Source organism: Marmota monax, unplaced genomic scaffold (assembly GCF_021218885.2).
Source record: "Marmota monax isolate L192 unplaced genomic scaffold, Marmota_monax_Labrador192_F-V1.1 WCK01_AAM20220418_F8-fsc00007, whole genome shotgun sequence".
Lineage (NCBI taxonomy): Eukaryota > Metazoa > Chordata > Mammalia > Rodentia > Sciuridae > Marmota > Marmota monax.
The window spans coordinates 8,456,070-8,471,652 of NW_026692781.1; the positions used below are offsets into that span (position 1 = coordinate 8,456,070).

General features: G+C 37.3%; 1 protein-coding gene and 1 pseudogene across 1 annotated transcript; both read left to right on the forward strand.

Moving 5' to 3' along the window:
* Positions 1–5,215: 5,215 nt before the first annotated feature.
* LOC124094551 (sodium-coupled neutral amino acid symporter 2-like) lies at positions 5,216–9,753 on the forward strand. The gene has a single exon (XM_046447414.2). It carries the CDS (start codon positions 5,570–5,572, stop codon positions 7,097–7,099), a length of 1,530 nt encoding a protein of 509 aa, XP_046303370.1. The 5' UTR covers positions 5,216–5,569; the 3' UTR covers positions 7,100–9,753.
* A 3,253-nt stretch (positions 9,754–13,006) lies between these two features.
* LOC124094632 (transcription factor Spi-C-like) lies at positions 13,007–15,317 on the forward strand (annotated as a pseudogene).
* The last annotated feature ends 266 nt before the right edge of the window (positions 15,318–15,583 follow it).

Genomic DNA, 15,583 nt, shown 5'->3' on the forward strand with positions numbered 1-15,583 from the left:
GTGTCACGACAACCCTGAATGTGAATGGCCTAAAGTCATCTATTAAAAGACATAGACTAACAGATTGGATTAAAAAAAAAAAAGACCCAACAATATGCTGACTTCAGGAGACTCATTTCAATAAGGTGGGGGCACTAGAGAAGAATAGCATCAGGCTGGGTCTGGGGCTCAACAGTAGAGCACTCGCCTAGCACATGTAAGGCCCTGGGTTTGATCCTCAGCACCACATATCAATAAATAAAATAAAATAAAGATATTGTGCCCAACTACAATTAAAAAATAAATAAATATTAAAAAAAGAAGAAAAAAATAATAAATATAAAACAAGAGAGATAAATGAATTACCGTAGATGGGGTAGAGAGAGAAGATGGGAGGGGAGGGGAGGGGAGGGGAGGGGAGGGGGGATAGTAGAGGATAGGAAAGGCAGCAGAATACAACATACACTAGTATGGCAGTATGTAAAAAAGTGGATGTGTAACCGATGTGATTCTGCAATCTGTATACGGGGGAAAAATGGGAGTTCATAACCCACTTGAATCAAATGTATGAAATATGATACGTCAAGAACTTTGTAATGTTTTGAACAACTAATAATAATAATAATAAAACAAAATAAAAAACAAGACGAATAGCATCACCTTAGATTAGGTAGAAGGAAGTGAAGGGAGGGGATATGGGGATAGGAAAAATAGTAGAATAAAACAGACATTATTAGTGTATGTATATATGTGACTGCATGACCAATATGATTCTACAATGTGTACACTCACAAAAATAAGAAATTATATCCCATCTATGTATGATATATCAAAGTACATAAATACATTCTACTATCATGTATAACTAATTAAAACAAATAAAAATTATTTTTAAAAAAGAGAGAGACTCATCTCACAGGGAAAGATATCCACAGACTGAAGGTGAAAGGGTGGGAAAAACATACCACTCACATGGACCATGTAAACAAGCAGGGATTTTCATCCTCACATCACATAAAGTGGACTTTAAATCAAAGCTAGTGAAAAGGGATAAAGAAGGACATTTCATACCACTTGCGGGATTCATACATCAACAAGACATAGTAATCATAAATATTTATGTCCCAAACAATGGGGCATCTATGTATATCAAACAAACCCTTCTCAACTACAAGAACCAAATGGATCACAACACAATAATACTGGGTGACTTCAATACTACTCTCTCACCACTGGATAGATCTTCCAAACAAAAACTAAACAAAGAATCTATAGAACTAATAATACAATCAATAATTTGGACTTAACAGACATATATAGAATATTTCATCCATCAACAAGCAAATACACTTTCTTCTCAGCAACACATGGATTCTTCTCTAAAACAGACCATGTTATGCCACAAAGCAAGTCTTAGCAAATACAAAAAAAAAAAAAAAATACAGATACTATCCTGCATTCTATCTGACCATAATGCCATAATGGAATGAAATTAGAACTCCAATGATAAAATAAAAAAAAAAAAGCTACTCCAACACTTCGAAACTAAATAATACACTATTGAATGACACATAGATAACAGAAGACATCAGGGAGGAGATAAAAAAAAATTCTTAGAGGTAAATGAGAACTCTAATACAACTTACCAAAATCTCTGGGACACTATGAAGGCAGGCTAAGAGGAAAGTTCATTGCATTAAGCTCATTCATTAAAAGAAGAAAAAGTCAACAAATAAATGACATGACATGACCTAGAAAAAGAAGAACAAACCAACACCAAAAGTAGTAGAAGACAGGAAATAATTAAAAACAGAGCTGAAATCAATAAAATTGAAACAAAAGAAACAATTCAAAAAATTGACAAAACAAAAAGCTGGCTCTTTGAAAAAAAAAATTAAATTGACAAACCCTTAGCCACCCTAATTAAAAGAAGGAGGGAGAAAACTCAAATTACCAAAATTTGTAATAATAAAGGAAATATCATTTCAGACACTATTGAAATACAGAAGACAATTATAAACTATTTTGAAAGTTTTTAATCAAGTAAAATAGAAAAACTCGAAGACACAGACAAATTTCTAAAGGCATTTTATCAACCCAAACTGAGTCCAGAGGACTTCCCCAATTTAAACAGATCAATTTCAAGCAAGTTAATAGAAGACACCATCAAAAGCTTACCAAGCAAGAAAAGCCCAGGACCAGATGAATTCACAGCTGAGTTCTATAAGATGTACAAAGAAGAATTAATACCAATACTACTAAAACTATTCCATGAAATGGAAAAGAAAGGAATCTTTCTAAACTCATTCTACGAAACTAGTATCATCCTGATACCAAACCCAGCAGAGATACATCAAGGAAAGAAAATTTCAGACTAATATCCCTGATGAATATTGACACAAAAATTCTCAATAAAATTCTGGCAATTCACATATAAAAACATGTTTTAAAAATAGTGCACCATGATCAAGGGGGTTCCTTCCAGGGATGCAAGGTTGGTTCAACATACAGAAATCAATAATTATAATTCATCACATCAATAGACTTAAAGATAAAAATCGTATGATTATATCAATTGATAAAAAGAAAGCATTTGACAAAATACAGCACTCTTTCATGTTCAAAACACTAGAACAATTAGAAATAGGAACCTACATTATGAAAGCTAACTATGTAAGCATCATTCTAAATGAAGAAAAAATTGGAAGCATTCCCTCTAAAAACTGGAACAAGACAGGGATGTCTTTTTCATCACTTCTATTCAATACAGTCCTTGAAACTCTAGCCAAAGCAATTAGACAGGCAAAAGAAATTAAAAGGATATGAATAGGAAAAGAAGAACTCAAAATATCATTATTTGTTGATGACATGATTCTATACTTTGAGGATCCAGAAAACTTCTAGAATTAATTAACAAATCAGCAAAGTAGCAGGATATAAAATCAATACCCATAAATCATATGCATTTCTATACATCAGTGATGAATCCTCTGAAAGTATAATTAGGAAAACTACCCCATTCACAGTAGCATCAAAAAAAAAAAAAAAAAAAAACTTGGGTATCAACATAACAAAAGAGGTAAAAGACCTCTACAATGAAAATGAAAACTATGGAATACTAAAGAAAGAAATTGAAGAAGACTTTAAAAGATGGAAAGATCTTGCATGCTCTTGGATAGGCAAAATTTGACAAAATACAGCACCCTTTCATGTTCAAAACACTAGAACAATTAGAAATAGGAAAATACATTGTAAAAGCTAGCTAAGAAGAAAAAATTTTGTGTCAATGTTCAAAATTAATATTGTCAAAATGGCCATACTACCCAAAGCACAATACAGATTCAATGCAATTCCAATTAAAATCCCAACATCATTCCTTTTAGAAGAAAAAGCAATCATGAAATTCATTTGGAAAAATAAGGAACCCAGAATAGCCAAAGCAATCCTTAGCAAGAAGAATGAAGCAGGAGGCATCACAATACCAGACCTTAAACTATACTACAAAGCTACAGTAATAAAAATGGCATGATATTGGCACTAAAATAGACATGGAGACCAATGGTACATAATAGAAGACACAGAGACAAACCCACATAAATACAATTATCTCATACTATACAAAGGAACCAAAGACATACATTGGATAAAAGATAGCCTCTTCAACAAATGTTGCTGGAAAAACTGGAATCCATATGCAGCAAAACGAAATCAAATCCCTTTCTCTCACCATGCCTAAAACTCAACACAAAATGGATCAAGGACCTAGGAATTAGACCAGAGACCTAATAGAGGAAAAAGTAGGCCCAAATCTTCATCACATCAGGCCTCAACTTCCTTAACAAGAGTCCTAAAGTGCAAGGAATAAAATCGAGAACTAATAAATGGGATAGATTCAAACTCAAAAGCTTCTTCTTAGCAAAAGAAACAATCAGTGAGGTGAATACAGAGCCTACATTTTGGGAGCAAACTTTTTGCCACACACACATCAGAGAAAGTACTAATCTTCAGGATATGTAAAGAACTCAAAAAACTTAACACCAAAAAACCAAACAACCCAATCAACAAATAGGCTAAGGAGCTAAACAGACACTTCTCAGAAAAAGATACACAATCGATCAACAAATATCTGAATAATGTTTAACATCTCTAGTAATTAGAGAAATGCAAATCAAAACTATTCTAAGATTTCATCTCACACCAGTCAGAATGGCAGTTATAAAGAATACAAACAATAATAAGTGTTGGCAAGGATGTGGGGGAAAAGGCACACTCATACATTGCTGTTGGGACTGCAAATTGGTACAACCACTATGGAAAGCAGTATGTAGATTCCTTAGAAAACTTGGAATGGAACCACCATTTGACCCAGCTATCTGACTCCTCAGTCTATACTCATGGGACTTAAAAATCAGCATACTACAGTGATGCAGCCACATCAATTTTCACAGCAGCTCAATTCACAATAGCTAAACTGTGGAAGCCTAGATGCCCTTTAATAGATGAATGGATAAAGAAAGTGTGCTATATATACACAATAGAATATTACTCAGCATTAAAAGAGAATAAAATTACGGCATTTTCAGGTAAATGGATAGAGTTGGAGAATATCATGCTGAGCAAAGTAAGCCAATCCCCAAAACCAAAGGCTGAATGTTCTCTCTGATCCATAATTGGGGGGTGGGGGGAGCATGGAAAAAATGGTGGAACTTTGATTGGGCAAAGGGGAAGGAAGGTAAGGGAGGGGAGGGGGTATGGGGGCAGGAAAGATGGTGGAATGAGACGGTCATTATTACCCTAGGTACAGGTATGACTGCACGTATGGTTGTGATGCTACATCATGTACAACCAGAGAAATGAAAAGTTGTGCTGCAATTGTGTACAATTAATCAAAATGCATTCTGCTGTCATATATACCTAATTTTAAAAACTAAATAATTAAAAAAAAAAAAAAGACGGGGCTGAGGTTGTAGCTCAGCGGTAGAGTGCTTGCCTAGCACGTTCAAGGATCTGGGTTCGATCCTCAGCACCACATAAAAATAAATAAAAGGAAGGTGTTGTGTCCAACTGCAACTAAAAAATAAAAATTAAAAAAAAAAAAAAAGAATAAACGAGGGCTGGCACTATAGCTCAGTTGGTAGAGTGCTTATCTAGCATGCACAAGGCCCTGGGTTCAATTCCTATCACCACACACACACACATAAAAAAGAAAAGAAAGAGAGAGCCTTGCCACGCCACCGCCCCGAGCGCCTTTCCCCCGCACCGACGTCCGCAGCCGACCACGCGATCCCGCACACTCCTGCCTTTCCCTTGACACGGCGGACGCCGGAGGATTGGGGCGGCAATTTGCCATTTCCTTTTTAAATTAAAATTCTTTTTTCCTGCCTGTTATCGGATTTGGGGGTATTTTTTTTATTTCCTGATTTTCTTTTATTTGTTTACGATTTTTGTTTGACTGAGACAAACCCGCCGAAGACGTTTGCGTGGGGTTTGCGGATCCAGGAGCAGAGACTACCGAGGCAGCCTTGCGGGGCCGGTGCACCGCCAAGGACAAAAGGAACCCAGAGCTGCTCTGCGCACCCGATTCCTCCTGATGCTCACCATGAAGAAAGCCGAAATGGGAAGGTTCAATATTTCCCCGGATGAAGACAGCAGCAGCTACAGTTCCAACAGCGATTTCAACTACTCCTATCCCACCAAGCAAGCTGCTCTGAAAAGTCATTACGCAGATGTAGATCCTGAAAACCAGAACTTTTTACTTGAATCAAATCTGGGGAAGAAGAAGTATGAAACAGACTTTCATCCAGGTACTACTTCCTTTGGAATGTCAGTATTTAATCTGAGCAATGCGATTGTGGGCAGTGGAATCCTTGGGCTTTCTTATGCCATGGCTAATACTGGAATTGCTCTTTTTATAATTCTTTTGACATTTGTGTCAATATTTTCTCTATATTCTGTTCATCTCCTTTTGAAGACTGCCAATGAAGGAGGGTCTTTGTTATATGAACAGTTGGGACATAAGGCATTTGGACTGGTTGGAAAGCTTGCAGCCTCTGGGTCAATTACAATGCAGAACATTGGAGCTATGTCAAGCTACCTCTTCATAGTGAAATATGAGTTACCTTTGGTGATCCAGGCATTAATGAACATTGAAGATACAACTGGATTGTGGTATCTGAATGGTGACTATTTGGTTCTGCTGGTGTCATTGGTGCTCATTCTTCCTTTGTCACTGCTAAGAAATTTAGGATATTTGGGATATACCAGTGGCCTTTCCTTGTTGTGTATGATGTTCTTTCTGATTGTGGTGATTTGCAAGAAATTTCAGATTCCTTGTCCTATGGAAGCTGCTTTGATAATTAATGAAACAGTAAACAGCACCCTAACAGAGCCAACAACTTTCATACCTAATTTGATGTTTAACATGACTGAAGTTGACTCTTGCAGACCACATTATTTTATCTTCAACTCCCAGACTGTATATGCTGTGCCAATTCTGACATTTTCATTTGTCTGTCATCCTGCTGTTCTTCCCATCTATGAAGAGCTGAAAGGCCGCAGCCGGAGAAGAATGATGAATGTGTCCAAGATTTCATTTTTTGCTATGTTTCTTATGTATCTGCTTGCTGCCCTCTTTGGATACCTGACATTTTATGAACATGTGGAGTCAGAATTGCTTCATACCTATTCTACTGTTATGGGAACTGATATTCTTCTTCTCATTGTTCGTTTGGCTGTGCTGGTGGCCGTCACCCTGACTGTACCAGTAGTTATTTTCCCAGTCCGGAGTTCTGTAACACACTTGTTATGTGCAACAAAAGATTTCAGCTGGTGGCGTCATAGCCTTATTACAGTGTCTATCTTGGCATTTACCAATTTGCTTGTTATCTTTGTCCCAACTATTAGGGATATCTTTGGTTTTATTGGTGCATCTGCAGCTGCTATGTTGATTTTTATTCTTCCATCTGCCTTCTATATCAAGTTGGTGAAGAAAGAATCTATGAAGTCTGTACAAAAGATTGGGGCTCTGTTTTTCCTGATCAGTGGCATAGTGGTGATGATCAGAAGCATGGCCTTGATTGTTTTGGATTGGGTACACAATGCTCCTGGAGGTGGCCATTAATTGATACCACTCAAACTCGAATAGTCCATCTGAAGCCAGTGTTGAGTCAACTCAACTACTATGAAATTTCACCTGCTGTTTTCAGTTTCACTTCCTTTTGAAGTGCAGATTCCTCGCTGGTTCTTCTGAATGCTGAATAAGTGAACTTTTTCTTTACTTTTTCTTTTTCTATTTTAAAGAAACTTATCTGTATGTTAGGAATGGATATTAACAACAAAACCACGAGTCTCGGGTTAAGGGAAGTGACAATTTTATTCCATTCCAGAGAATGGACGAACTCTTAACTTTTATCAAGCCACATGTTTGGCTGTGTCATTGTTTAACTTGGATATTTTATGATTTTACTTGAATGTGCCTAATGGAACCATTCGATGTGAGAAACAATTATTTACAGCAAAGTATTGAAAATAACCATTGAGAAAACACTATTATTTTTTGTACCAAAAATACTTAAAGACCTCAGAAGCACTATTTTACTTTTAAGGAATTGCTTTTTTTTTTAACTTTATCCAGAAACAGTTGTCAATGAATTCCGTAAAATAATTTCATTGGTATTTAAAAATTAATATTAGTATTATGAAATGATTTGCCTTTTTTGTAGGCATTATAAGCCAAATACTTTTTTACCCAAAATAATTTTTAAGAGTAAATGATGTTATGAAAAATTGTACCGTGAATTAGGAAGCATTGTTTTTTCCATTCAAACTTCACCTTAGATATAGGATGATTGATTGATTGTTGCTACACCAAATCAGATGAACCATGTTCGTCATTTTTCTTCTCTCCCCAAATAATGTGGTTCATTCAGACTTAAATTTTTTAAGTCTTCAGCCTATTAGAATGGAAGATAATGTAGATATTTCTGTGGGAAATAAAATAGCTAATTTTGAGGTACCAAATAGTGCAATTGGGTAAAACAGGGTTTATTCAGTTGCATCTGTCTCCAGAGTTGTATTGACAGCTCTGGGTCTCTTTTTGGGCCAGCCCTTTTTTGACATTGCTTCCAGCAGTGAAAAATGGGCACTTGATGGCAATAGGCCAGAACTATTCTATCCAGAGAGTACAACTTTTCAAAATGCTCATCTACTGGAAGTGTGATTTACTTGACTTTGTATGGCTTAGTTGTATTCATGTTTTGTCTTGTAGTAGAGGTCTAATCCATAGGTTACACCGATATTTGATATGATATAAGTTCTCTTCATATAGGCCACTGGGTTTCTCATGCAGTAAGCTTTTTAAAAATTTGTTTGCACTGGGTTGTCATCTCAATCTTATATAATATAAAATTACTTGTTTACATCCAAAAACTTGATTAGCTAGGAAAAACAGTGCAACCTAATTGTACGTAGTTGTTTTGGTCCAACTGCATGTTCACCCTTCCATTTCAATTCCAGTTAGAGGTGAAAACATTATTTTGTAACTTGGCTTTAAGAGCACATTTATTGTACGATACGGTGTATGGTGAATATATTATTAAATAATGTGGTACTCTGCTCATCAGGCATAATGTCTAAGATCTAATATACATAATTCCATTAAGTGGTTGAGGGAAGCAAATAATGGAATCATCAATTGGTTATCTGGCTCTAAAGTTTTCTTTTGAACTAAACATTTTTTGAGTTTTATACAAGAGCCAGAAATGTGGCAGACATGGTTTTTGTTACATGTTCTTGTATTATATGTGACTAATTTACAGGCAATGTGTCTGTGATTAAAGACCCTCACGGAACTGGAAGACGTCTTGTAGTGCTACGTTGGGTGAAGTCCATTTTTGTTTTCTACAAAGATAAAATAATTAGGGACCATCTAGAAATAGAAAGGCAGTGAGAAGACAAATTGCACAGCACTGCTTTCATTTAATTGGCTTTGGGCACTCCATTTGAATTCAGAACCTCACCTGTAGTTGAGACCAAGAATTGGCACTTCTGCTTGAGTTCCAAGTACAGAGTTGCTTTCTACGTTCACCACCTTCTCTGTAGAAGAAAGTGCCTTGGCAACCCGGAAAGAATGGAAGAAAAGAATCCTCTTCTCACAGCAGATCAGTGTTGGAGAGGTTCCCCCCTAATCCTCATTGGTTAAGGTTCAAAATCAGTTCCTAGGATAAATTCCATTGCATGGTTTTCTTGGAGCTATCTTGTCTGCCTTGAGGTTCCTAAACAGTGAATTCCCATTAATGAGCAGTCTTCAGTATTAAAACCACTGTCTTGTCACCTCATTTTGCATTACTGTCTTCCGTGGATGTTTCAGTTATAACTGCAATGTTATTTATAGAACAGCATTAATCCATTAAAGCTAACCTATTTTTCAATATTTATGATCATCTATGTACATACATTGTCTGTCCATATGTATTTGTAAATAGGTTGTATATAATATGTCAGTATTGGGTCTTGGGTTCACATGTATATATTCCTGTAAGTTTCTTAACTGCATTTTGATGAATTCACATTATGTATAAGTCCCCAAAGTACCTGTACAGAGAATTCAATATAAAAGAAAGACTCAAGTTGTGTACAAATACTAAACATTTAAAATACTTGTTTAAACTGTATTTGCAATAAACTGGTTGGACATCAAATTTTTTTCATGAAAACTTGGTGCAAGTTCAGATCTCTTATTTAAATTTTAAATAAAGCCTAAATTTTCAAAATGCAGTAGTTATCAAAATGTGATAGTGTAATGAAATCAAATGTGATCTAGTATAATGAAAGACCTTTGAGAACCTGGGTGCATTGACATTGTATATTAGTGTAAATATCCCCATAGTACTGTTAGAGGCCAACAATTCCAGTGTGGTTTGTTGGCAAGGAGTGCTACACCATTTCAATGAAACAATGTATGTTTTAACTGAACTAAAATAAATACATGCTTAATCCTGAAAAAAAAAAAAAGAAAAGAAAAGAAAGAAAGAAGAATCAATGAAAGCCAGGCGTGGTGGTACGTGCCTGTAATCCCAGCAGCTCAGGAGGCTGAGGCAGGAGGATTGCAAGTTCAAAACCAGCCTCAGCAACTTAGCGAGGCCCTTAGTAACTCAGTGAGACCCTGTCTCTAAATGAAATATGTTTTGAAAAGGTTGGGGAGTGTACAACCAGAGATATGAAAATTTGTGCTCTATATGTATAATATGAATTGTAATACATTCTGTTGTCATATATAACAAATTAAAATTTTTAAAAATTAAAAACAAAAAAGGCTGGGGATGTGGCTCAGTAGTTAAGTGCCCCTGGTAAAAAAAAAAAAAAAGAATACATGAGGGGTTGATTGTAGCTGAGCCATTGGATCTTGGGACAGGGAAGAAACAAATTCATTCTAAGCCCCAATGAAAAGCAGGGTAACATAGTGACATGTGGAGAGGTAACATGGAGCCTCTGCTGTTTTTCCTGATTAGTTCCAGATATAGGGCAGGACAGATTCTGCGAGTTCAGGATGACCCCCCTGGAGGCAATCAGGGAGGGCTTGATAGTCTCAGGGCCATCACTAAGGCAACTGCTTCCATCCTAGTGAACCTTGAACCCTGCAAGAGATGCCACCAAAGTTTAATGACTGCATAAACTATATCTTTGCTGTCTTTCAGAACACATACCGGCAATGTTTACCAGATAACATCTTGAGCTGAATGGGTCACAGTATGCAGCCTGCAATCTAGTACAAGTTTCTACCAGCAAAAGGAAATAGACACAGTGGAACTTCAAGCCATCCTGGAAGACAGAGCCCACGCCCAATGTAACACACTCGACCTTTGCCCTTATGAATTTACAAGATGGTGTAACCTGACCAGTTAACAGTCATAGGCAAACTGCACTTGAGAAGAAAGACTAAGCAAATAAATAATGTGTTGATAACTGCTGAAAATATTTTTCAATTTTTCCCCTACCCTGCCCTTTTAAAGAGCCATTCACCTTCAAATGTGCTGCAAAAAAAAAAAAAAATTAAGTACTCAAAAAGTTGTATAGGGATGGGAAGATCTGATAGTCTTCCTCATTCATCATAAAGCTGGTGCTCCTATAACAAAATCATAATAAATTTATTTAATCGAAGTTTTACATGACACAGGAGTATCAAATGTGAAGATCCAAAGACCTAGAAAAAACATTTATGTTTATATTTAGGTTTGATGAAGAATGGTTGGACAGCTGTACAGAAATGGGATTGGACAAGAGGATCTGACCCACTGCTAATAGACTGAGGTGGGACCAGTGAGGCCTGCTCAGATTCTTCCTGGCCTCTCTCTATATAGCACTTCTCACTCCTGGGTATGGATCAGGAGCCCTCTGGAATGAGAGTTTTCAAGGGAAAGGGGGCAGAGTGACATTTCTGGGTGTTTGACTTGCTCTGGGAAAGAGAAGGTCTAGTTTTTTTGAGGTCTTTCCAATCTTCAACGGTCTCAGACACCAGGACTCCATACTTTAGGGTATGGTGTTCTGAACCCAGTTTCCATGAAATCAGAAGGAATTCATGGAATAGAGGGCACTTTTTTAGATGCTTAGAAATTAGAAATTAGATATAATATACTCTCTTTTTTTCCTCTTGAAGATACCCAAAACATCACCCATAGAACTTTGAGAGGCAGAATAACAAATCCAACATTAGCCTCAGAAAAGGAAGACTTCAGAAGGCCAATTCAGAAAAATAAGCACAACAGTGAGACCTGTGCCAAATATGTGCCTCTGTTCACTTGAAACACAAATTGTTTTATTGATCCCCATGGCAAAAAGTGAAATTACTTAGTTACTAAATAACTCTAGAGTTAATTTACTATATCAATTGCTTTATGAACAGGAGAATATCAATGATAATATAATCATTGCCTTTACTCTGTTAAAATGTTAATGTCCTGACATTTTTTAGAAGAAGCAAGAAGGACATAACTTTCTAGACTTTACATCCTTATTTTTGCTTAAATTGCATGTGAGCATTCAAAAAAGCATTCACCATCTTTACTTCATTTCTTCCCCAACACACCCAGAGAAAAAAGCATAATTCTTACTCTTCTTTTATACCTGGGGAAACTTAGGTTAGAAACAATTTTCAAAGGACAGGGAACTGGAAACAGAGTTAAAGTTAGAATTCATTACAAATAATGCATAGTGCCAATATAACTTTTTGATATTGTATAACAAAATGTGGTAACATTAAAGGATCCGCATAGTTCACTGAACAGTACTTCCAAATGGCCCATGAATGACATTACAAAATCATGCATGGGAAGGAGATTCATCCAAAGTACAGAATAAATCATGGGTTTTAATACAACTACATGTGAAAAGTTCATTGATACAGTTTCCAATTCCCTATTAAACTAGCCTTTAAGAAGCTACCTCTTGTGCTGCCTGCTTGGTTTCAGAAGAGAAGAAGGTGACTTTCACCTTGTGCAACTAGATGCTACACAGAATTGCCACTTAATTAATGAAGCCATGACTTCTGTTGAACAAGACAAGCTAGGTCAAGCCTTTGAAGACGCTTGCCACAGTCTGGCTGGGCACAAATGCCGCAGTCTGGCTGGGCACACAATCACGAGCCACCACACAGCTTGTAGATTCAAACAGCAACTCTTTATTCCCGAACTCACACCAGCCGTCTACAATCACGTTCTGGGGAAATCCACGTTCTCTGCCCAAATCCACGTTCTCTGCCCAAATCCACCTCCACTGGGCTTCTATCTCCAAAATATACTGTCTGAATCCCGTGAGAACTCAAGGGGAACTCAGGCAGCAGGATACGCCCTATTCCCAGCAGGAATAATCTTAAACCTTAAACCTGGAACCTAAACCGGGAACGCCCTAAACACGATTATCTTAAAACCGGGAACACCCTAATCTGCCTTGGTCCTTGAGCAAGGTTAAGTACATTCAATGTCACTGCAACATGGGGTACGCTGGCAAGGAAATTGTCATACTTACTTGGCTAATGGCTCCCAGCAACGCTATCGAAGTACTAAGGCATCATTCAACGGGAGATCTTCAACACTCCCCAGATTACAAAAATTACCTGACTTTCATTAACCATTGTCCTCACATCAGAGGAAATTCCAGCTACTATGGAGTGTGTCCTACAGAGGAACCCATCTATAATTGGAGAACTGTGATAAACAGTGCTGCAGACTTCTATCATGAAGGTAATATTCATCAACCTCTGCAGAATATAACTGGAAATCAGTTGGCAGAACCTGTTGTCTTCCAGCAAAAGGGAGTGAAAGGCAGAAAGAAGCTCAGGCTGTTTGAATACCTTCATGAGTCCCTGTGCGATCCTGAGATGGCCTCCTGTATTCAGTGGGTAGATAAAACCAAAGGCATCTTTCAGTTTGTATCCAAAAACAAAGAAAAACTTGCTGAACTTTGGGGGAAAAAAAAGGCAATCGGAAGACCATGACTTACCAGAAAATGGCCAGAGCCCTGAGGAATTACGGAAGAACTGGGGAAATCACCAAAATCCGAAGAAAGCTTACCTACCAGTTCAGTGAGGCTGTTCTCCAAAGACTCTCTCCACCTCATTTCTTGGGTAAAGAAATTTTCCAGTCACAGCCTGTTCAACCTGATCAAGAATATCTCAGTTTAAGTAACTGGAATGCCAATCACAACTATGCCTATACCAATTACCATGAGCTAAATTACGTTGATTGCTAAATATTCTCTCTCATTTCCCCATTGCCTGGCATCAGAAAACCCTAGAAGCTTCAGGATTTTTCTCTGAAAGCAGTTGGTCCTCCATACCCACAGGTTCCACATCCATGGACTCAACCAACCACGGATGGAAAATATTTGAAAAAATGAATGTTTCTGTACTTTACATGTACGAGCTTATTTTCTTGTTATTTTCTCCCAAATGATACGGTAAGAACTATTTAGATAATATTTGTTTTATATTGGTATTATAAGTAATCTAGAGATGATTTGAAGTATTTTAGTGGATGTTCTGTAATGCCAGATTCGTGGGACCCCCAATTGACCTCCAGGAGCCGAATCCGATGTAATCACACAAGAGTTGAGCCTGGACTCACAACTGTTCCCGACGCAGGGGTCCCAGGGAGTCCCTGTATTTTTTTTTTTTTAAAGACAGAGAGATGATGTGTTTTTCTTAATATTTATTTTTTAGTTTTCGGTGGACACAACATCTTTATTTTATTTTTATGTGGTGCTGAGAATTGAACCCAGAGCCCCGAGCATGCCAGGTGAGCGCGCTACTGCTTGAGCCACATCCCCAGCTTCCTGTTCCTTTGTTTAGTGAGATTTTATAGGTTTTGGGGTCACAACATCACATAGCAAATCATTCCATTCTGCGGGAAAATCAAACAGTGACTCTTAACATTGATTAGCACATTCACTGGCGGGAACAAGTTGGGTAGGGGTGATTCGTTAGTGCAAGAGGGGGATTCATTTGAACTGATTGGTTTGAACCATGAGGATGTACGTGCTAAACTACATGGTTTCCCAACACATTATCAACCACCATAAACTACTGGGGGGTCATCTGGCATCCCCAGGTATTTTCCCTGTCTCATGCTGATTGGAGGTTGTTAGGGGGTTGCTATGGGTCCTCATGTAGCCTAACTGAGTCAGGGACACCTGGCGCCCCAGACCTCTCCTGTTATTTACAAACAACTCAGCAGGGTGGGTATGTGCTTAGGAGTGCTCTGTGGGTTTTTCCAAGGACAAGGGTCAAGCCCCCTTCCTTAGGACAGGCCTTGAGGTAGAAGCTGGTTTCTCAAAAATGGAGTCATATCAGTTTCTCAGTTCCTTCCCCATTTTATATAAAGGACTTTTAGAGTCAATTTTGGTATCTGAGGGTCCTAGAACCAATTTCCCCAGAAGTTACAGAGAGAGAGAGAGAGAGAGAGAGAGAGAGAGAGAGAGAATTATTAACTTCAATTATCCAATTAACATTGCACTGAAAAAAAAAATTTAACTCCTTTTGCTATCTTTTATCAAATAGCATGTAGTCTATACTAACATAAGGAAATTTTTCTAAAAAACAACTTTGTTTCAAATGATCAGTTCTGACCTGAAAGTGTCTTTGCTCTCAGCATAATCCATGTACTACTTTCTTCTAGATTATGTCAGTTGTATTGATTTAAGTTATATATAAATTTAAACATTTTCCTAGCAATTAGAGAAATACGAATCAAAACTAAGATTTCATCTCACTCCAGTCAGAATGACAATTATCAAGAACAGAAGCAACAATAAATGTTAGTGAGGGTATAGGGGAAAAGGCACACTTTTTGTTGGGAATGCAAATTGGTGCAAATATGGAATGCAGTATGGAGATTCCTTAGAAAACTTGGGATGGAACCACAATTTGACCCAGCTATCCCACCGCTTGTTTTATACAATAATTGTTGGGTGTAGTTAGGGAAGAATAGAGGTATTTTGTGTTATACAGGGGAAGTAAAGGGAGGGGAGGGGGTATTGGAATAGGCAGAATATTAGAATGAATTGGACATTATGCGCCTATATGCATATGATTACATGACTGATGTAATCTACA